The following is a 24,589-nucleotide window of genomic DNA, read 5'->3' on the forward strand; positions in this document are numbered from 1 at the left end:
CTTCCTTCCTTCCTTCCTTCCTTCCTTCCTTCCTTCCTTCCTTCCTTTTACCATTGTGGGCCTTTAGGGACTTGGAAAGGATCCTAGAGTGGCCCTGGGTTCCGGTGTGAGATGAAGAGCTAGGGAAAGTGTGGTCCCAGGGGAAAGGGATCAGGAGGAAGGGAAGGTAATGTCAAGGATAAGAAGGGGTAAGAAAAGAGAGTTACCATAGTAATTTGGTCATCCAGCTGGATTGGCTGTTCCCAGGTGGTCATTTGTATAAAAATGAACATGCTTATTTTAAGATGCACTGGCTGCACTGGAAATGCTGCCTGTGATATAAGGTAAATCTTGGATAAAGTTTTGCACCACAAATAATTTTTGACAATTCCTGCTGCTAGAACCTAGCTGAAGTAGGTTGAATTATTTATAGACCACAGCTCTTTGCCAAAAATAACCAGTTACTGAAGCTGTTGGGATGACTAGAGCTGCCTAGCTAACCAACTCACATTTTGGCTTGCCACTTAGAGACATTTTTAAAAATAAGTAGTAGTATTAAGTTGAACTACTGCCATCAGCACTTTTAGATTGCCCATGACAGCAAAATAAGCCAACTTACTTTAAAATATCTTTTTTTCTACATCTTTCTTTTCTTTCACTTTGCAAATTAACTCCATGGCATAAAGAGGGTGAGAAAATGTAATAATAACTGTGTTTACTATTTCAAGAAGGAGAAAGCAAGAATTTTACTCTTGGTATAAAAAAATATTTTCACATATCAGGGAAGGGTACTTGTGGTTACAAAGCACTTCAGAGAAATATTAAAGTTGATGGTAGTAGCTTTAAGCACTTAAAACAATCAAAATTGATGCTTACTGATTTGAAAATAAATCAACTCAGAAGACAAATGTATTTACAAAAAAAAGCCTTATAGTTATCCTTGAACAGAATACATGATTGAATTAAGGAAGTGAAAACTGTGGCCAGGTTTCCCTCCAAACTTAGCCAAGTCCTCATCCATCCATTTTAAATGTTTCGGGCTCAGTAAATTTCCATTACATTTATAATCCAGGTGGATTTTGAAGATAGGTATGAACTGTATTTAGGGATTAGTTCACTAACCATTAAAGGGAAGTCATTGCTACAGTGTTTATCGCATAGTTCCCATGAACAGTGGGAACAGTTTACATGCACAGTGCCAAGGTTAGGAGGAGGCATACAAACTATCAGGCAAAATAACCAGGAAAATGTTCAGAGAGAAGGTGAAATTATATTAAAATCACTTCTTCTGGAAATGTAATTTGATGTACACCTGTTAACCACTGGGTTTAATACACTTCTTTGTCCACAGATTAAAAGACTGATGTGTGCCCTGCAATTGTGGCAATACTAAATCTTTGGTTTTACTCGAAGTTCAAAAAACAGTGTGCTGTTTTCAATCAAGATTCATTATTTTGTCCTTAAAGAACTGAGATCTGTGATTAAAGAAAAGAAAAAAAAAAGCTAATATTTAGCTAGAAGAAAACTGACTGGAAGAGTGTAGTAAATGTCCCCCCATGTGTATTAAAGTTATTCTATCTTTGTGAAAGTCAATAGGAGGGTAGTCTTTACAATTGATTTCTTTATGAGGTCGATATGCATTAGTTCTTGGCTAATCAGATGGTTTGATTTGAGTTACTTTAAAAAATTAATTTAGCTTGGATTTTCATCAGAGGTCTATATGCACATAGATTCAAGAGTCAAAAAGGCTTAAAGAAAAAACAGAGAGCTTCTGCCTTCCCCAACCCCTCCCTTCTTCCTGCTCCCCAGAGACACTTTCTACCTTTTAACCTGTGCTCTTGGTATTCACCTTCATCCTTATGGTGCTGTCTTGATGTTTTAACTTCAGGCATCATTTTTAGCCTTCCCATCATGCAAGATGAGAGTTTAACTCTTCTTCATTTTCTCTTCCCCTCCCCATTTTCCCATGTCCCAATACATTTATATGATAATTTTGGTTAGATTAACATAAAGCACTTAAATTTTTATGATTGCATAAATGCTACTCACGGCATTGCTATGTCTTATGATTATTTTTTCTTTCTTGTATAACTGTTTGTTCTTATTGGCATTAATAAGCATTATATTTTGTTTCTTTAAATTTACTTAGTACTACTTTATGCCCAAAGTTCCCTAATTGTCAAAATCTCTAAATATGTTCAAATATATTGTGCTTATCAATTTTACTTTCTTGGAGACATTTTTCCAGAAATCTCATCTCTAATCTGAACTGGTTGATTCTTAGGCCTGCGCACAGCTATCATCCTGGGATCTCCCTACACCATGCTTTTAAGAACTGTCTTTCTTTCTTTCCTTTTTTAGAGCTCACATTTATAAAATTATTATTATGTACCAGTCACTGTCCTAAGCACTTTATATACATTTGGAATATTTAAATGACATTACTTAAACAAATGAGTAAAACTCCTAGCAACTAAGAGAAAAATGACTGAAGACATATATAGAAACAATTCTCAGACAAGTAAATCACAACATATAAAAACATGCTCAAATACACTAGAAATCAGGGAAAGGTAAAGTGACTCCTACAGGAGTGGATGAGGATGAGGAGCATGAGGACCTACTTAAAGTTGCTGGAACAACTTCAGTAATTCCACTCCTAGATATACTGCTCCCCCATAGGCTCTCAACATACACACAAGCAGACAGGTACAAGAATATTCATGGCACCACTTCTTGCCATAGCAAAAAACTAGAAAGAACCTAAATGTGCACTGACAACAACTGGATTAATAAATGGTGACATGTGAAGCAGTGAAAATAAAAGCAGAACTGTCAGTACAGACTACAATGATTCTCTCTTGACCACACTCTAGTCAGGTCCTGTTGAATCCTCTTTTCAAATAGGTTTTGAGTCTTGGGCTTCTGTGTTCATCTCTGCATTTTCCAATTTTAACAAGAATTCTGTGAAGTCAGATTCCCTCCCTAGAGTTCTGACTGGGTTCCTCCTTCTCCACCATTCCCCAGGTGATGTCTGATCACCCTCGCCTGCCCTCAGCAAGAATCCTGTTAGGTCTGTTGAAGCCAGAATTTCTTCTTACTTCTGATGTTTCCTCTCAGTAATTTTCCACCCACTGACACCTGCCTTACTCCTTCCTTCACTACAAATTCCCAGTTTTCCTTGTTGTACTTGGAGTTGAGCCCAATCTCTCTCCCTACTGCAAAACCCTGTTGCAGTGGTCCCTACACCTACTATGACAGTCCTGAATAAAATCTGACTTACCGTTCTTTAATAAATGTCACAAATAATTTTTCTTTAATATTGAATCTCACAAACATGAACAGAGAAAAAGTTTCAAAAGAATAAATACAGTATGATAATAGCATACTATATAAAAAAACACCAGATAGTCCTACATATTACCATACTGATAAAAACATACAAAATAATGCTATGTATTATTTTGTGAGCTATAAATACCAAATTCAAGTTTAGGATAGAGGTTACTTTGGTTTGTCAAAAGTGGAGAAGAGGAGAACACAGAGGTCTTGCACACCATCCATATTGGTAAGTCATTACCAATATGGTCAAAGTGTTCTCTTCTCTACTTTTGATAAACCGAAGTAACCTCCGTCCTAAACTTGAATTTGGTATTTATCATTCACAAAATAATACATAGCATTATTTTGTATTCTGAAACTTAACTAAATTCACTTATCAAGTCCAGGAGTCTTTTGGAGGAATCTTTAGGATTCTCTAGGTATGTGATCATATCGTCAGCATACAGAGATAATTTTATTTCTGCTTTTCTAATGTGGATACGCTTATTTCCTTCTTTTGCCTGATTGTTCTAAATACCTCTATGCAAACAAACAAGACAATCTAGAGAAAATGGATAAATTCTTGGAAACATACAACCACCAAACTTAAATCAGGAAGAAATAGAAACCCTGACCAGACCAATAATGAGTAGCAAGATTGAAACAGTAATTAAACGCTTCCCAACAAAAACAATCTAGGACCTGACAGGCTCACAACCAAATTCCACCAGACTTTCAAAGAACTGGTACCAATCTTACTAATGCTATTCCATAAGACCGAAGAAGAGAAAATTCTCCTTAACTAATTCTATGAAGCCAGTATCACCCTGATACTAAAGCCAGGGAAAGACAACAAAAAATGAAAACTTATAGACCAATATTCCTGATGAACACAGATGTGAAAATTCTCAACAAAATATTAGTAAACCAAATTCAACAGCACGTAAAAAAAAATCCACTACAATCAATTGAATTTTATCCCAAGAATGGTTCAATATACACAGGTCAATAATCATGATCCATTACATTAACTGAATTAAAAACAAACAACATATGATAATTTCAATAGATACCATAAAAGCATTTGATAAAATCCAGCATCCCTTCATGATAAAAAACTCACAGAAAAACAGGCACAGAGCAAACATTCCTCATAATAATAAAAACAATATATTACAAACTCACAGCCAATGTCAACCTGAAAGGAGAAAAGTTGAACACATTCCCTCTCAGAACTGAAACAAGTCAATGATGTACATTTTTTCCATTTTTATTAAGAGACATTTCATTAAAGAAGATACACATGAAAAAATATTCAATATCATTAGGCACTAGGGAAAATGCAAATTGAAATCATAATGAGATGTCACTATATATCCATTAGAATGGTGAAAAGCAGACAATACCAAGTACTGACAGGGATGCAGAGCAACTGGAACTCTCATTCATTGTTGACAGAAATGCAAAATGGCACTGCCACTTTGGAAAACAGTTTGACAATTTTATCATATGATGCAAAAATGCCATTCCTATGTATTCACCCGAGTGAAGCAAAAACTTATGCTCACCTAAAAACCTATGCACAAATGTACATAATGGTCTTAGCCATTATTGCAGAAACTGAAAACAACCCACATATCTATCAGCTTGTGAATAAATAAACTGTGGTACATCTGTATAATAGGTAATCACTCAGCAATAAAAAAGAACAAACTACTGGTACATACAACATAAATGATTCTCAAATACCTTATATTAAAAGGAAGAAACCAGACTCAAAAGACCATATAATGTATGATTCCGTACATATAATATTCTGATAAAAGCAAATCTATAAGGGCAGAAATCAGATTAGTGATAGGCTGGGAAACTCTTCTTCATCAATTGCAGTGTTGATTACACAACTGATTGTGTTTGTCAAACTAACGGAACTATACACTGAAAAGGATTAATTTTACTGAGCACTAACTGGGACTTAATAAGAACAAATGTACACTGTACTTTAAAAATATTACTCTGTCTGATATGTGGAGAATAGGTAGGAGGGGGAAAGAATGGAAGAGGTAACACTGCCAGGAAGCTGGGACAATATTCCCAGTGTACGATGGTGGTGCTTGGGATGGGATATTGGCAAAAGAACTGGAGACAAGTGGGTGGGTACAGGATATATTTGCTAAGTTGTATCAAAAGATCATGGTGATTGCTGATGGATTAGATGTGAAAGATGAGGGAGAAGAGGTATTAAAGGTGAACCCCATGTTTCTACGTGAATGAGAGTATATAAGCTCTGGTATAGAACTTATTGTAATTCCTGGAGTTGTCTGCCAAGTCCTTACCTTTCACCTAGGGTTCCCTTTTCCTGGACTAATTCCTGCAATTGATTAACTCCCACTCATCTTTTAAGAGTCAACTCGTAATTCCTAGTCTGGGTTGTAAGCTTTTTCTCTGCATTTATTTACTACTTTATGAATATTCCTGTCACAGTACTCACTGTTCATCATGATGGACACCAGGGTGGTTCAATGAGAATTTCTCTCGATTTAGGATTGGAGGACGGTGGTGCAAACCTTGGCTCTGCTGGCCACTGGTGGGGTGACTCTGGGCCAGTCGTGTTGTTTCTGTGTCAGAATTTTATCATGTGTATATTAGAGAGCGTGCTAACAATAGATTTGGGTTTTGAAGATTAGTGAATTTATCAAGACTTGGATATGTTATGTAGTAATAAATATACAAGTTGACTTTGAGAGCACTAAGAGAATCCGTTTGCATAGTAAGTCTTTGGCCTTCAGTCTCAGGAGTTTAGTACAAAAGTCAGACCCCAGTTTCTACAACTGATAGCAGAATCATTTTTAAAGGCACTTTGAAAACATGTCCTAAGTAAAAGTTACTTTATAGACTGTAATGCAAATGAAGATTAGTTCTAACAGCAGTGGCTACAACCATATACTATGTAAAAAATGAGTGAGACCTTTCTGAATATATATATAGGTTTTATGGCTATTTCTAGACTTGTCTGAATGATCCATCTTTATAAGTATAAAATGATAACGATAAATATCCCCTACCAAAAGCGAGCTAACTTTAACTACCTTGGTCAGTTAGAAATGGGTAAATTTCTTACCTTTTGGGTAGATATCTTTTAGAGGGACTTCTCCTGGGGGCAAAATCCTGACTACCTGATTAATATCTAATAGAGTTACACAATTGCTCTGTTTTGGAGTTGTAGTTTTCTTCTTTCCTCCATAGAATGCCGTATCAGTGACACTTGGTTTATGCAAAGATGATGGTCTCTTCCAAGAATAAACTTCACTGGGTGACTGGAAAAAAAGAAAGAAAAAAGAAGAGATGAAAGTACTGAAGTGTCATATACTACATTTATCACAACCTTAACAATGCAGCCCTTTAACCAGACACTAGTGATAAGCTCAAGGTGTTTCACAGGTATAAGAAAATTGAATAATATCTCAACCTTTTTTAATGTGGTAAAGGAAACATCTGCTTTATCAATAATTATAATTTTCAGACAAGTGTGAAATACACAAGTCAAAATTTTTATCTTTAAATAAACTGCCACTAAAAAGAGGGAATAGAGCAATATAATTAGTTTTAAAATACTAACATGAACAGGAAAGTATCTATTGTTTGGCATAAGGAATAGAATATAACTATCAATTTTGAAGCCCAATAACATCTTTCTCTGTCCCCTCTAGATTGAACTCTTTTAGAATTTTGTGTTATTATTTCCCTTGCTTTACTTTAAAATTTTACAATATGAGTATTTATCCTTCCCAAGATCATAAAGATATCTTCCTACATTTTCTCCAGAAGCTTTAACTTTTTGTCTTTCACATTTGTCTTTAGTATATCAGGAATTCTGTGTTTCTTTTTTTTTACATTAGAAAATATAGTTTATTTAGGAAGCAAACTAGAGAGAGAGAGAAAGAGGAGAGTCACCTCTCCAAGGTGGGTAAGGGACCAAAGCCGGGAAACACGGCGACAGCCACAACTCAAAGAGCACATGGCTACACCAGTCTAGTAAGGCGATAGCGGCAATGGTCTGGCAATGAACGGGAATTTCTTTTTGTGGATAGTATGAGGCAGGGATACCTCCCTCCCCTTACTTATCCCACATCTCATGCCAGGCTACCCCTTCAGGGGATGTCATCTACATTCTGCTTGGATTTGATGCTCATCACGAGTGGTTACCCCTCCCCCATCATGGATGTCCTTACTCTGCTTGGACTCTGTCCTCTGACACCTCACACTGGCCTACTGTTTGCTCATTTGTAAACTGGACTTTTTTTGCCTTCTTAATTATCTCCTGGATATAAGTTTTCTGTTGCAAACATGGCTTGCAAATATTTTATCCCAGTCTATATATTGTCTTTCTCATTCTCTTAAAAGAGTCTTTTAACAGACATTCAAGCTTTAAAGTTTGATGGAATACAATTAATTACTTTTTTCAATATGTATCATGTCAAAAACATTCAGTACTATGTTAACTAGAAGTGGTGTATCCTTGTTGTATTCCTGATAAGAAAAGGAATGCTTTTAATGTTTCATATTGAGGATATTTGCAATAGGTTTTTATAGCTATTTGGTATTAGGATTAAGAAAGTTAGCCGGGCTTGGTGGCTCAGCCTGTAATCCTGCGCTTTGGGAGGCTGAGGGGGTTGGAGACCCGCCTGGGCAACTTGGTGAGCCCTCATCTCTACAATAAATCAAAAAATCAGCCGGGCGTGGTAGCGCATGCCTGTAGTTCCAGCTACTTGGAAGGCTGAGGCGGAAGGATCGCAGGAGCCCAGCAGGTTGAGGCTGCGGTGGCCGGGAGCAGCCACTGCACTCCAGTCTGGGCGACAGAGTGAGACTCCAACTCAAAAAAAAAAAAAAAAGAAAAAAAAGAAAGTTATATCAGTTTATAATAATTTAAGTACCACTGATAACTGTATAAAAAGTTAATTGGGCAACCCCCTCAGGTCCCCTCCTACTGTGGGAGCTTTCCTGTCCTCTCAATAAATCTTGCTTTCTAAAAAAAAAAAAAAAGTTAATAAGAGGTGGCATACTCCTTTGTTGATAGTTCTATAGAGAGTACAAAGAAATTCACATAAAAGCAGAAAGGAAGTGTGTTGAGGTAGAAAGAAGACAGATTAGAGAACTAGTCACACTTGAGTTCAAATCCCACTGTTTCTAGTTTTTATGGCCTAGGGAATATAACCTCTCTCTGTTTCTGTTTTTTTCACCTGTAAAACCTCACAGAATTATTGCAAAAATTAACTATCATGCATGAAAGGGTTTAGATTAGCACAGTGCCTGACTATTGTGTTGGGGCCTAAAAATGTGTTATCATAAAGGCTGCCTAGCTGACTCCAATTTTCCATTTAGCAAATATTCATTAAATACCTGCTATGTAGTGGGTAACATTCTAAGTAGTAGGGATATATATTTTAATTTAACAAGGTCACTTACAGATTATAAAGAATTTCTACAAGGTTAAGAAAAACAGTGCCTTCTACTCAGCTTTTATTTTCCAATCTTTTTATAGTAACATTATATTTCTAGACTAATTTCTTCAGTCTGAAGGTAGTGATTAGAAGATCAATTTTTAAAATAGTTCCACCTTCAGAAAAAAAGTTCCAATAATTTTTCTGTTCATAGAAGCAAGAATAGTGAGAAGCACATTAAATACATCTCTTTCTTTCATTAATTCAAGGCTGCTGTAGACACTGTATTCCAACAACATGCTTCATTTTGAGTTATATAATATAAAAGGAGATGCTTTTTACTTGATAATGAGTAAAGCATATGTCCTAAGTCACATATTATCCATTAGGTTTTGGATTTCAAATGTTGTGTATCCTGAAGTACTCACAATTCATTAATTACATTAAAAATTTGAGGTATATGAAACTGGTATACTATCAAGCAGAGTCCATATTTTTATCTTTAAAAGATTCTATCATCTCACCTAAAGGCCACAAAGGAGATTATAAAAATGAAATATTCAACCAAAACACATGGAGTTACATCTAAGGTTATTAGATGACAACTTGAACTGAAGTAATTTTTATATTTCATTTCCCCACATTTCCATCAAGGGAAGATTGTGCTCAGTTTCACTTGAAGTCAATTACAAATAGCCTCTACTTTATAGATAACAGTAGATAATAGAAGAAGGACTCAAGTAAGAGAAAAATAAGTTGATATCATTAGTCATAATAGTATAATCTGGATGCTGCAAAGATATAATAAATCAGAGCAAAACTCAATGGAAAGTGAATTGATATTCATGAGTGTTGAAAAATTTAATCTTCAGTAATGACAACCCAATAAATTTACCTTTAAAAAATTTTAGAGAACATGCTATTATATTAGTCTCAAATTGTTTCTTGGAGATGTTATGTGCACACATTAAGATAACATGATAAAATAGGTTCAGCATTTAACTGTATCACATGAGCTCCCACATAGGGAGAATTCTCATTTCCCTTTAGTAAATTATTTCACTGTGAAACAGAACCCCACTAATGAATCTCTCCACACATACCCACTGACCTTGCAAGTGTATCTGAAGAAACCGAGATAAGCAACATCTTGACACAAATCTCACTAAGAATTAACCCCCAAGCGTATAAATCCAGGAAAAAAAATGACTAATCCTAACCCCTTGCCTCATTATAATACTAAAATCCCCACTCCTGGTGGGGGGGGGGGCTTATCTATCCCTCATTTTGTGTACTTGCGACGTATGAAGTATGTATCTAGCTTTCAAGGTTAGAACCCCTCCCTAATCATATTAACATACCTTTCCTTTGAGTTTGCACCGTCCCTTATCTAACAAAAGGCCCCAGTCAGCCCTCTTCCAAGGGCCAGCTGGGAACTCTTCCCCCTGTGCTGTTTCTCTGGTATCCAGGTATAAGTCCCCAATAAAGCCTCATCTGGGAAACTGTTTGGCCTCGTGTTGATTTCTATTACATGACAGTCTAAGAATCTGCAGTTGGTAACAATGTTTTGCACTTTTTAACATTAATTTTTAAAAAGTAATGAAACTTTATAGGTAGAATGAATTTTTTAATGACTGATTTGGAATGCAGACTTGATCTAAAATGTTTACCAGAAAAATAAAACATTTTTAATTAACTCTCAAGCAGGCTTAAGGGGGAAGAAATATTTGTTCAATAATTTAAAAAAATCGATGCTCACCATGAGATCTGGGAAACCAACAACTATTGTTGCATAATTGTTCTCATCTGAGAGAATTCGGTTGGGTGAGGCAATCTTCTGCCCCACAGCTGAACTTAGATTTTCAGATGATAGTTGATCACTTGAAATTTTATGAGGTATGCTGAACTCTGTTTCTGAAGAAGTGTCAGACAAACATTAGACACTATATGCCCCTTACAATGCTCCAGGAATTAATTTTTGCAAGATTTCATTCTCAACAATTCAAACAGAAAAGAACAAGATAAAAAAGAGGAAACACTTTAAATTACATTCACAGGCTATTGCTTGAGAAAACATCATTTTTACAATCAAAGTATCTTATCAAACTGATTCTAAATATTTACAGAATTCAAAATTTTATTAGCTATAAATATTATTATTAATAGCTCCCTGCAGAAAAGATGTGAGAGTGACCCAACCCATTATTGGCAATAATACATTTTATATTTTTTACATAGCTACTATTTACTCCATAAAACTTATGATGAATTATGTACAAATCCTGATGGTCTCTGGGAAAAAAAGGAAAGAGATCCTAAATTACACTTAGAGCTTAAATGTATTAAAAAATTCTGATTTATCACTTAAAAAAATTCAAGGATAAGGCTTTAAAAAGTAGGCTTCCTTATGATGATGAAAAATGGTAGATTCTTACTTACTAGTTCTACTGCAGTGACTAAATTTTTTCTTTTGGTATAAAATTAACATTAGGTGATGCTATGGTTCTTAAGTCACTCTAGAGGACAGTGTATGTACAAGCACGCACTTATACAGCCATAAACACAGAACATAGTACTTACCTTGTGTAACTCCAAACCCTGTGCTAGGCAGCTCCTCCTTCAACATATACAACTGGCAAACCCCACTGCCCTCAGATTCGACGTGTGCAGGCTTAGTTAAAAGATATTTCCTGTAAACAAACAAAACATCTAACTTATGTGAAAAGTTATTTTTTCTCTAATAATTATAAAACCAGACTAAAACAAATTAGATTTCCCTCAGCCTTTTTCTACTAAGTATAATTTGCTGTTTCAGAATTTCATCATGAATTAAAAATTATATTTTAAACATTATGTCAAAATTATATTCTAAACAGTAACAACACAGTTATATAGGACTCCCAAATCCAACCGAACACTTTCTATCAGAGAAAGGGATGATAAAATAACAAAAAACAAAAGCAAACCTCTAATGGGACATACCCTGTGACTCTTTGATCAGCCCGTGAGAGAGCATGACTTCTAATTTGTGATCAGCTAGAAACTGTCACCACTATAATCTCCTTGATCTACTTATTTTTAAGATTTCTAAGATATAGTTGTATAAATAGCCAGAAATCCTTTGCAGTGGGCCACTTTTGCTGGTTAGCACAGGGGCTAGTGGACGTCATGCATGAAGAAGGTGAACTCAGTTTACTGTGTACTCTATATATGACAAGTACCACACAACTGCCTTTCATCTGGAAGCGTATGGTCTGAAGGAGGGAAGCAACACAAACATAACCATAACCATAACCATAACCAAATAGGAATACACAAGACAAAAAGGAAAGAAACTTCTAAGGTTTAGATTCTATGAAGTTACAAAAAGGCAACAGATCTAGGATGGAGACTGTGGCTTTTTGAAGAGAGGATAAACTGAAAATATACTTTGAAGTATCTCCAGTTTGGCAAGAATAAAGTGAATTCTCAATGTGCCATTAGGAAAAAGCCCAAATAAGTATAGATCCTATGTAAAAGTCATTATTTTTTTTACTGTTAATTTTAATGTCATACTCTGAGAAGTTGACATTTAATTTATTTTAAGCCCCTCCTCCTTGTAACTTTCATCTATAGAGATGCTGCCAAACACAGAAATTGTTACAAGACAGACACAAGAAAGAGCAGTAAGGATGTTGGATAATTGATAAATAAGGTTGAGTTATAGCACACTCCATTAGATACTAAATAGATCTACCCACTGATTTGTTTTGTTCTCTACCAGAAGCCATTTGTCCTCTGCTACGAGGAAAACTGTCTCGAGGTTGATGGGAAGTGAGATGGTATGAGTTCGCCCTTCTAGAACATCCAGCACAGTCAGGCTGCTCCTGGAAAAGGAGAAGAAAAGCATATCTTGACCACTTGTATACCTAACCCTGAATTGTACCCCACATCTTTAAAATAAATTTAAAAAATAGGAAAAAAAAAAAAAGAGAAGAGCATATCTGAAAGGGTGAGGATAATGGTGGGGTAAGCATGGCATAATCATTTCATGAGATACCCTGCAACCCTAAAAAGAATGTTTTTAAGACTAAGTAACAACACGGAAAAATGTTAATCGACAAATCCAGATATACAAAATTCTAAACTATGTGCACAATAAAAAAATAAAAAGTGACCACTGCCTTGTTAGCAGTGGCTGTGTCATGGGATTGTGAGTGCTAGCTTTTCTTATGTCTGTTTCTTAATATTCTGTTATGTGAGAAGACTTACTTTTATACAAAAAATTTATAATTTGGTTACATTAGTTTTATAATAAACAAGTATAATTAAAACAGGACATGGGATGGACTAAATAAGGACTCCAGTTTAAATCTTTTACAATAAAGAGCTTACCCTTTTTCTTTGTAGAACACTACCCAGTTTTTGTGTGAGAATTCTTTACACATTTTATAAGTTTCCTAGAGGAAAAAAACATATTGAATGTGTCAGATACAGTCATGTCTCTCTTTAGCTGCATCCCCTTAAATAAAATAAAGTTCTTCAACATGTAAAACATGTAATTCTCAAATAAGCTGTCTGTTTGTCCACTCCAAAACTCTATGGTAACATGGATTAAACTATATTTTAAAATTTACTGTGAAATATGTACTGAAACCTATTCAGAATGAACTTTCAAAATAACACCAAATATTGTTTATTGATGTATGTTTTAATTTTTTTCTTAAAACAATTTTTTTTAGAGATAGAATCTCACTATCCAAGCTGGCCTTGACCTCCTTAGCTTAAGCGGTCCTCCTGCACAGCTGAGACTATAGGACAGGCTTGTACCACCAAGTGCGGCCAAATACTGTTTAGAAATAAATCTGCTATCTAGTGGTTAACCATGGAATTTACACTGCCACATAAATACATAGAAAATATTTTGCTTCTTGGATTTAGATACATTTATGGTATTTAAAAAATTTTCTTTTTTTGTGGTCTTTTAAGACTTATGTTATGCTGTCCTGCGGGGCAAAGTGTAAACCTTATTTTATATTCACTTACTGTTTTCTGAATGACAAAATGAATTCTTGTGGTTTGGTCTAAACTATATTTACTAGTTTAATTTAGTTATTAACTAAAATATCCACTTGTCTAATAGGGAAAATCAGGTGTCATACTGATGGTTTTATTATATAAATCCAAAACATAACTACATAACTGGAGAACAGGTTAAATTGGACTGCATGATTAGACATTTGTTATAAATATTATATTCAAATAGTTATTAATGTTCTATTATTATTAGTTCAGTCTGACAAATCTTCATGTTAGTATGATGGACACAGAAAGCAGCTACTGATACTTAATTATACATGCATCTATAGCTATATCTTTGTGTCATGTTAAAATCTACAAGTGCACAAAAAGTGCATTACAGTAAAGGAAAGACATTGAAAGGGATGGGCAGGTGTGCATCTGTCTGTTTAGAAAACTATAGAATATCTTTGGTAATTTGCTGGCAAATTTGGTGTTCCTTACAGCTTCCTCCTTGTTCCACCACGAAGGTTTCTTAGATGTTACTTCTTCTAAAGGGAGGATGAGACGACGAAGGGTACGGTCAGTGGTATTTAACAACAGGATGACATTACTCTGCAAATAAAGAAAATAGTAAAAAACTAAAGATTTGTTCCATTTAAAAAAAAAAACAGCAGCCTCTTGGCAACCTGAAAGTGAAGGTTACAGTGATAAATCAAAGTGAAGACAACAATATTGAAATCCCGAAGACAACAATATTAAAATCCTTAAGAGATATCTTGAAGACACTGAATGATTTTCCTTAATATAAAATTTAAAGTTTTAGGTGGGCTTATGAAGATATTTTTAATTATGTGATGCAGAAGGTATTCTCTTTGAAGAATCTTAAAACCATTCCCTTCAGTATATAAGCTAGCTGATTCATGATTCTGCTTATTGTATAGTAACAAGGAAATTAAGAGCATTGATAATTTTTAAAAGTTCATTTACTTTTACCAAAATTACACTTAGAGAATGACCTGTTGAAAGTTCTCTTATTTGTGCATAATTAAATCTCATTTATAATTTTCACAAATCCAGGTTCAATTCAAAAAATAGATAAAAAATAAATATAAATATGAGTTAGCAAGAAATATGAAGGACTCCAAGAACCTAGCTAGTAGTAATGAGTGTTTCTTCCTCTCGAAATTCACTAAGCTTGAAGAACTTTCAGAATTGGTGCTGTAATAAAGTACAAGCGAGATTTCTTCAGCATTATTAATCACAGCTATGCAATGAAGTAATCTCTCAGTAATTAGAAACCCTTTTTCAGGAAAAGAAATGAATCTCATGCGTTGAAATACATGAACAAAAACATATGAAATAAGAACTTAAAAATGAGAAAGCCAGAAAAGATTAAATATTTTAAAGGGTTGTCAAGAAGTTGGCTTTTTAAGTTAAAATAGAAAGACGTTTGAGGATTAGACGAACAGGTTGCCAAAGGGCACCTGCAAGTTGTTTATCAGGCCTATTGTTATGCAATTTCTTTCTTGTTTCTGTTTTCTTTTAAATTGGGGGGGGGTTCCTCCAGTAATCCTAACCCTTATGACCTTTTCATTTAAAGGACTTCCTTTGGGGGAAATAAAGTCACAAAGCACAAAAAAATTAACATTTTGCAAAATATAGAAAACAGAATATGAAATGTTTATGCATTTATTCCATAATATTTACTGAGTAGCTTATATTTAAAACACAAAGGAGACTACAGTGATGAATTAATCACGGGTTTTGCCCCCTAATATGTAATCTAGTTAAAGAAATAAAAACAAATGTAAAAGGATTAATAATTCATCTGCAAACCTAACACCTCATAGAGTAGTTTCAGACTTATTTTACAAGCTAATTTTGTTGAAGTGCTCAGAATTAAAATGCATCTGCACCACATAGCTTGCTTCAGACCATACACTCTGAATCTTGGTTGTACTAAACATTTTTACTAAGCATGTTAACAAAGCTTTCATTTTTCCACACACATCACCCTTAGAATGCATCATTCTGTATGATACGTAATTCTCCATAAGAATATGTATTAGGGCCAGGTGCAGTGGCTCACTCCTGTAATCTCAGCACTTTGGGAAGCTGAGGCAAGAGGACTGCTGAGGCCAGGAGTTCAAGACCAGTCTGGGCAATACGGTGAGATTCTGTCTCTACAAAAACTAAAAAAAATTAGCTGGAGCCGGGCTTGGTGGCTCAGCCTGTAATCCCGTGCTTTGGGAGGCTGAGGTGAGTGGATTGCCTGAGCCCGCGAGATCGAGACCCGCCTGGGCAACTAGGGGAGACCTCATCTCTACAATAAATAAAAAGATCAACCGGGTGTGGTAGTGCGTACCTGTAATTCCGGCTACCTGGAAGGCTGAGGCGGAAGGATCGCCGGAGCCCAGCAGGTCGAGGCTGCAGTGGCCAGCAGCGGCCACTGCACTCCAGTCTGGGCAACAGAGTGAGACTCCAACTTAAAAAAAAAAAAAAAAAGACCTGAAATGATAGTGCACACCTACAGTCCTACTACTTGGGATGCTGAGGCAGGAGTGATCCCTTGAGTGCAGGAGGCTATGATCATGCCACCACACTCCAGTCTGGGTGACAAAGCGAGATCCTGTAACTTAAAAAAAAAAAAAAATGATGTGTGCTATTCTTTTAAAATTTAACATATAAGAAGTATTATGCACTGGCACTTAACAGTTTTGAAAATGGTAGTAATATCTTAGTTTTCCTCAAGAAGTAAGTTACAAGGGTAACTGCATAATGAATATTTGTGTACCTAACCCTGAATTGTATCCCACATCTTTAAAATAAAAAATTTAAAAGTTAAAAAAAAGTTAAACATTTGGTCACCATTTTAGATTAAATCTTTCTTGAGTATTTTTTGATGGAGAAACTCTTTCTTGTGTGATAAATATGTACAACATTAACATGAATTCTTAGTACTTAAGCAATTTGGGATAATATTAACTTTTTTCTAGGCAACAGAAAGTCCTAAAAATAATGTTTTTTCCCCAAAAATGATTACACGGAAAAAGTTGATTAAATAAATATGATTAAGCAAAAGAATAAGTTAGAACAGTTTTCCATTTTTCTTCCTTTTTAGGATCTAATATTTATTTATTTATAATTTGGCATACGTGAACTGAAAAACTGTATCTTTCTAAGTAACAGAAAACATATATTTCCAGCCATTGCTGTATTTAGAATTAGTTTATAAGCAATTGGCAACATGAAGGGAGTTCTGTTGCTCCATCCTTTTAGATGTTAATGGTTTCCTTCTGTAAATGACTAATGATAGGTTCTGTCTGAGTTTAAAAATAGAACTTTGCATCACACATGAGTACATGTAACTGTGGCTTTGGCGCTCCCTTAAGGGGGGCAGGGAGGAGAAGCAAGTGAGCAATTTTATTATGTTTGTATTTGACTGGGAGAAAAGTAACCTCTGGATGACCTCAATGTCCTAAAGCCTGAAATTCTAAACTTTGTACAGATGTAATAAATAATCTCATGGAGGGTGGGGAAGGGGTGGGTCTTTATTTTTAGGCATGGCAAAGTTTCCCTTTCCTCCTCACTTAAGATTTTATTTTAGCAAGGAATTTTTGAACAACTTTTTTTTTAATTTTAAAGATGTGGGGTACAATTCGGGGTAAGGAAGCAAAGCATACATAGCAAAGCTTTATGTTAAAAAGACAAGGAATAGGTGAATTCATGGAAGTACATCTCCACAATATTTTAGCTTCATTTTCAGTTAGCAAAGAATGAGGAAGAAGAAATTGATGGCAGTCTACTCATTTTTTATTCCATTTGAATTATTACACAGCTCACAGCTGTGTGTTGTTCATATGAAATCCAACAGGTCTGACATCCTAACAGGGCCAAATTATAAAACAGACAGGAAAGATATCCTTTCTGGGAAAAGAGGAGGCAGTTCAGAAGAGAGGTAGAGCGGAAGTGTCCAGATAAGTGGATCGTGCCTGTTCAGGGTGCCAGAGTAGCTTTCTGGAAAACTGTTGAAACTGTGGCCAGAGGGGTAAGTAAAGCAGCATATGAGTGCCAGGAGGAAGGTGCTGGCTGTGGAAGTCAAGCACAGCTTTACAATGAAAAACATGTTTTCTTGACAAAAGTCGTTGTAATTGAACAGAACACTAATCAGCAATGTTGCCAAATAATTGAATTTTTGAGAAAATAAAACACTTGCTGAGAATCTAAAACTTTGGTACTTTTAAAGAATTTGTATATGTTAATTTGACAGCTGAAAATTTGGCGGGGCTGTTTGAATAAATAATCCAAATTTAGATTCTCATCTAAATGTGATTGATTTGCTGAATTACAATTCACCAGATATTCTGAACTTTTTATGACAGATCAGTCTGGCTATAGAATTCAATTCAATTCAATGTTATTGATATTTTGTTGGAATTATATGAAGTAAAATCCTCATTCCAATTTTCTGGACACAAAGTTTTATAAGAAATATCTGGATATTTATAAATTTTGTTCACAGGAGAAAGTAAAATAAAGGGTGAGGATAAAACTAAGAAGTACTTATTAACTCAGAATTTATGGTAATTATGTAGGCAAAGAGTAAAGTAAAAGTTGACTTTTTTCTTAATGAACTACTCGACTTGCAATATTTTCCTCTTGATTAGATTACAGTCTAAAAATATTGTTTCTTGGTAACACTTTGCTTTTTAAATACTTACAAGTAATAACATTGAATTTTTTAATATTTTCCTATCATACTTTTTAATTTTTCAAGCTAATCTTTTCCCCAAGATCTGCAGTGAGTGAGAGAGGAAGTGAAGCTTATTCTGGTAGAGCCAATCCAATTGGGCATCAATCTCAGTTCTACCATGTACTTGCTGAACAAATTACTTGAACACTCTGAGCCTCAATCTCCTCATGTGTAAATACAGTTAACAGTTATATCACTGGGAGTTGGAGAAATAACATGAGATAATTTATATAATCTCTTACTTGACACATTGTCAGCATTTAAAAATTGTTCCTTCTCTTGAGACATTCGTCACTTGCCTTCCAGGATCCTATACTCCTCAGTTTATTCATCTCCTTCACTGGCCACTCATTCTCAATCCTTGTTTTTGATTCTTCCTCATTTTCTTTATTTCTTAATATTTTATTGCTCCAAGGTTTAGTATCTGGACTTCTGTTTTCCACCCACGTTCACTCCCTTGGTGACTTCTTTCCATCTCATGGCTTTACATAACACTTATACGCCCATGACTCCCAAATTTATATTTCTTGCTCTGACCTTTCCATTGAACTCCAGTTTCATAATCTACTTTGATGTTTAATAGACATCTCTTTATTCAGTCAAATGTTATCTGAGCTTCCCTCCCAAACTGGTTTCTTCCCCATCTCGACGGCAACTCCATTCAAGCTGCTCTGGCCCTAAATCTTAAAGTTGCCCTGAATTCTTCCCTCTTTTACCCTACACATCTGATCTGTTAGAAAATCCTGTTGGTTCTGATAGAGTGGGCAGGTTAGACTAGGTAAACTTTAGGGCTGTAGGAAAGTTCCAAGCTCATTGATGCCTACAGTGGTTGGTACAGAACCACACAAACAAGCAAGCGACCTAGCTACTGGAAAATTCTCACCTATCTAACTGTTAGACTCTAATCAGATACATCTTGCAGCATTGTAGTCCATCTTTCTAAGATGCTTGTGGTCAAGAGCTGACCACTGATGCAGGAACTAGCTTAGAGACCCCTGGAGAATGTACATCAATCGCCTATAATCCCAGCACTTTGGGAAGCCGAGATGAGAGGATTGCCTGGGCCCAGGGGCTTGAGACCAGCCTGGGAAACTTGATGAGACCTCATCTCTACAATAAATCAAAAAATTAGCTGGGTATGGTGGTGCATGCCTGTAGTTCCAGCTGCTTGGAAGGCTGAGGTGGAAGGATCACTTGAGCCCAGCAGGTCAAGGCTGTGGTGGCCATGAGCAAGCCACTGTACTCTACCCTGGGCAATGGAGTGAGACTCCAACTCAAAAAAAAAAAAAAAAGAAAAAAAAAACAAGGTTGAACCAAGATAACCATTGCCTACTTATACCTTCATTATAATACTATTAACATAAAATTACCCCAGGGAAGCCTCCCACTCCTGTCACACACATGAGCCTATGACATTCCCAGTATGACCCTGTTAGGCCTGAGACTCCCTCAGCCGATGTGAGGTAGAAGTAGCAGAGACCCAGCCCTAAGACCACCCATTTCTAGGAAGAGCCCACCCCCAAACGCACTCCTCTTCACCCATAAGAATGAAAGTTATAACTCAACAATAGTTGGGTACAGAAGCAGCAGCTTTCTGCAGGCTGTTTCCGCCTGCTCTCCTCTCCGAGAGTGTGCTCTTCTTTGCTTAATAAAGGCTACTTGCTTATCCCACTCCTCTGTGTGTCTGTGAATTCATTCTAAACAAGAACACAAGAACCTGTCGTTGACACTCTCATGCTGGGAGCAGAATCCCTTCTCTTGGTAAATTCTACCTTCAAAACATATCCAGACTCTATCATTACTTATGACCTCCATCCTCCTCCAAACTACCTGGGTCACGGCAAGAATTTCTTAACTAGTCTCCCTCACTCTGTCCTAATACCTGTGGACAATCACCACATAGAAGCCAGAGAAATCCTTTAAAAATATGTCAGATCATGGTAGTTCTCTGCTCAAAACCCTCCGTTTTCTTCCCCTTTCACTCATAGGTTTAGAAACTTCAATGGCCTACAAGACGTTACACTATCTCTTCCACTCTTCTCACTGCCCTCCCACCTTGTCCCCACCCAACCCACCTTGTGACTTCTTTATCTCACCTCCTTTTACTCTTCCACTCTTCCCACTGCCCTCCCACCTCGTCCCCACCCAACCCACCTTGTGACTTCTTTATCTCACCTCCTTTTACTCCTCCACCCAATTCAGCTTTCCTACCACACTTTAGAGGTGAAGAGGCATATTCCAGCCTCTGGGTTTTTGAATTTACTATTCGCCTTTGCCTGGAACTTTCTTTTTCCTGATATCTGGTCTTCATTTTGTTTAAATATCACCTTTCAGTTAGGCAATCCCTGCCTACATTATTTTAAGTTGCAATCTTATTCTCTGTTGCTTCTCACCTTCTTACTTAAAATACAGTTTAATGAATTGCTTGTTTTGCTGATTGTTTGTTTTTCCTGCACCAGAGTGTAAGCTTTTGAGGAAAAGATTTTTTGTTTTTGTGTTTTCTGCAGTATCTGCAATATTAGGCACACAATATATATTTGTTAAATGAATAATACACTTAGTGTAGTACTTGTTGAATACTATGTAGATAATAGGTATACAAAAACTTTAGACTCCTTTCTATTGGTATAGCACAAATTAACATAGACCTTTGGAATTCTCACTAATGGAAATCCAGCCTGTCTTTTGATCTATATCTTCTTTTTGAAATTATTTTTAGCCTGACTCTGAGCATCTGTACTTTCCATTAGTGCAATCTTAGTGCACTAATCTATAGCAGCGATGGATGGAACTTGTGCATCATTAGACACTGGTGGATCTCAGTATATTCCATTCAGTGCTTTGTTTTGTTTTTTTTTGTAGCTATCTCTACATGAAAAAAAATGCCACTCAGGTCTCAGATAAAATTCTGTCTCCTTAGAGGAGATGTTTATGCATTCTTCTTAAAACTGCTCATCTTCCCAACTCCTCCTACCCCATCCCCATCACTCCTTCAGACTCCCTATTTCTATATGTAACACCTGTCACTACTTGACATTGGTGTGATCCTCTGCTGGTTTACTTGTTTGTTGTCTATCACCCCAGAAAGTACATGTTTCACAACAAATAATCATCTTGCTTTAAATGTCAATCGTGTTGAAGTTGAGAATCTCTGACTTACCTGTTTCCAGACATACAGATCAGTCTTTACAGAGAGGAGGCTACTGGACTGCTTTTGTGGTACTGATACAGTGCAGCTCCTGACCTGTCCCTGCAGCCCCTCTCCTTGATCTTTATGAAAGCCCATTTTCAGTCATAGGTTGCTAATAACGTAAGTTACTCTTCGCATAATTGTAGCATGCGAGTAGCCTGGGATACATTACCTGCTGCTCGTGGAGTACCACTTGACCCTTGAGGGGACTTCCCAGTGATGCCACTGTCACAAATGGATGCCAGACTCCACTGGTTATTCTTGGGTAGATGTCAAAAAGGTTCACCAAGTAGCCACTTCTCCCAGTCATATTCATATAGTATAAGCAAACAGGATTGCATGAAACTACATAGAGAGTACTCTCCTCATTTTCTGAAATGACAAAAAAGTGTTAATTTTGTGGTTTGCAACCAATTTTCTGACTGGTCAAGAGACCTAGTGAAAATTGAATCATGAGGTTGAGTACAAAGTTGGAACTCAGCAGCTGATTTGTAGAAGGATTGATTAGGCTGAAAAGACCATGAGAAGCAATTTAGTTTCTACTCTAAATGCAGACAGGGTCACACCTATAGATTTGAGGAAATTAATTATCTAGTTGTTTCCAAAAGAATGTCCTGATATCGTGTGATACCATTTTTAAATATATAAAGTCAGGAGATTCTTCCTTGTATGACAGCAAAGTGCTTTGTGCTCTGGTGAAGGTCTGTTTTCTCTTATTCTTTTGCTGTCACATGGATGACAGCTGGGCAACATCTTCTAACGGCTAATCTTAAATTTTCTAGATAGTTCCTTGATCTTTAGAATTTTCTTGCTATAAATAAGTAATTCCATTAAAATAATCTTAGCTCTGTGAATCTTATCCAAACTTTCATTTATATTTGAGAATTTCTTATGATACAATCAATCTATCTTTTCAATCTGGGTACCTGCCCAAGTCCATTTTCTGAATTCTACCTCAGTGCTTCCTCAAATTTCAACAGACTATGAATTGCCTAAGGATCCAGTTAAAATGCAGATTCTGATTCAGAAGGTCTGCGATGGGGTTTCAGAATCTGTCTTTCCCACAAAATCCCAGGAGATGCCAATGCTGCTGGTTTGAAGTCATCCTTTTGAATAGCCAGGATCTAGACTAAGCTTCTCATAATCTCTCATGTGAGCACCTTTGAGGCAAGGAATTAAGCTGCTTTTGTATAATAATTACCTATCTTTTTTTTTTATAATCAGCATCACCCATTACACAGGTCATATTTTCTAATACCCAAATTAAGACATGAAATATGACGAGATACAACATTTAAATTTGGGGCTATCTTGGAAAATCTGGAACATGTGTGTACACGTGTGTGCCATGTCTGCAATATTATATACATGCACATATATTATACATATTATATATAATGATATAGCAAATTTAAATAAATAAGCTAAGTTCAATAGGAAATAAGTTAATGGAAGTGCTGAAAAAGATATATATTATCTAGGAGACAAAGCAAATTTTATTTGTTACAGTTCCAAATATCAGATAGAATAACAGAATTTATAACTATGGATTTTTTTAATGTTTCTATATCAACACAAATAAGTTCTATTCAGCATTTATTGAGTACCTTCCTGTACAGTACAGGGCACTGGGAATATAGTACAAGTGTTAACAGAAATGTACTCAAATAAACTTTTTAATTGTTCTTATTACAGGCACTAAGCGCAGCCCATTCTTTGCTTAACCATAGACACATGATTTTGTCTTTTACCAAAAAAAAAAAAATCCTGTACATTTTAAAAGTGCGCGCGTGCGTGTACACCCACCCACCCACCCCATACACACACACACACACACACACACACACATTTTTATATAGCTGATTGGGGAATAAACAATATCCACAGAACTTACAGACACAAAAACAAGAAACTAATTTTGGCCTCAACAATTCCCATCTTAGTCAAGTTAGAGACTCTTTTCCCCAACTACCACTTCTGTTTATATCACCTTAGTAACTGACATCAATTGAGGAACTTTTGTCAAAAGGTACCCAAGGCCCACTGTATGAATCAGCAGGTAATGGCAAGAGTCCAGAAATGTAGATGCCGGAAATTTACATCCTTTATTTGCCATTCTTTCCAATGAGAAGTTTAATGACTGCAAATCACTCCAGCCCTACTTTCATGGCTCATGTAATCACCAAACTGGAATCCCAGCCAAAAAATCCAATGTTTCTCCTTTTTCTTTTTTTCTTTCTATTTTTAGCACATGCCTGGGTGTGTTTAACTTTGTGCTACAGTTGTAACAAGAAACAGACATATGCATACAAACTCAGCAGTGCTTATGTGGATTCCACAATAGCATTTTGTTAGGTTGTTAGAGGAAATTAGTTTTAAATTGCATATAATTGCTATCCATTCCAAGAATGACAGTCTCCAAATCTATCATAAACTTTCTGATTCTAGAGATAATTTAATTCCTCTTTTTAAAAAACATGAGGGGAGAAAATAATTTTATAAATCTTTTATTTATAAAAAATTGTGTATTTACTCTTACATATTTAAATTTTAGACACCTTCAAAGTACTATCTGCTTGATGCAAAACACCTTTGAGATACTTTTTCCACTGCTCAAAACAAAACAGTTTTTGAATGTCAGTTCTGATGGCTTTTAGTGCTTCTGTCATTTTTTGTTTCACTTCTTCTGCATCATCAAAACGTTTCCTTTTGAGGAATTTTTTCATTGGGGGAAAAAAAGTCACTCATAGAGAGATTGGGTAAATAGGGAGGGTGGAGCATGGCTGCCATTTTTGGTCCAAAACTGCTGAACCCTAAGTGCAGTGTGAGCAGGTAAGCTCATAAATCAACCATCATGAAATGGGCAAACGTGTTGGAAACAATCTATATAAAAATTAAATTCAC

General features: G+C 35.9%; 1 protein-coding gene across 1 annotated transcript in view; it reads right to left on the bottom strand.

Moving 5' to 3' along the window:
- The window catches only part of LOC110596502 (von Willebrand factor A domain-containing protein 8-like), a gene marked incomplete at its 3' end in the record, with an annotated part of 24,680 nt that extends 6,527 nt beyond the window's left edge, over positions 1-18,153 (bottom strand). The window contains exons 1-7 of the mRNA XM_021717372.1: positions 18,113-18,153; positions 14,244-14,354; positions 13,116-13,180; positions 12,482-12,607; positions 11,322-11,431; positions 10,501-10,655; positions 6,422-6,617 (exon numbers count right to left, since the gene is read on the bottom strand). Of these exons, the coding sequence (XP_021573047.1) occupies positions 6,422-6,617; positions 10,501-10,655; positions 11,322-11,431; positions 12,482-12,607; positions 13,116-13,168 (640 nt within the window). The remainder of the gene's footprint in view (positions 1-6,421; positions 6,618-10,500; positions 10,656-11,321; positions 11,432-12,481; positions 12,608-13,115; positions 13,181-14,243; positions 14,355-18,112) is intronic.
- Positions 18,154-24,589: the final 6,436 nt, after the last annotated feature.

Source organism: Carlito syrichta, unplaced genomic scaffold (genome assembly GCF_000164805.1).
Source record: "Carlito syrichta isolate Samal-C Ts95f unplaced genomic scaffold, Tarsius_syrichta-2.0.1 Scaffold309718, whole genome shotgun sequence".
Classification (NCBI taxonomy): Eukaryota; Metazoa; Chordata; class Mammalia; order Primates; family Tarsiidae; genus Carlito; species Carlito syrichta.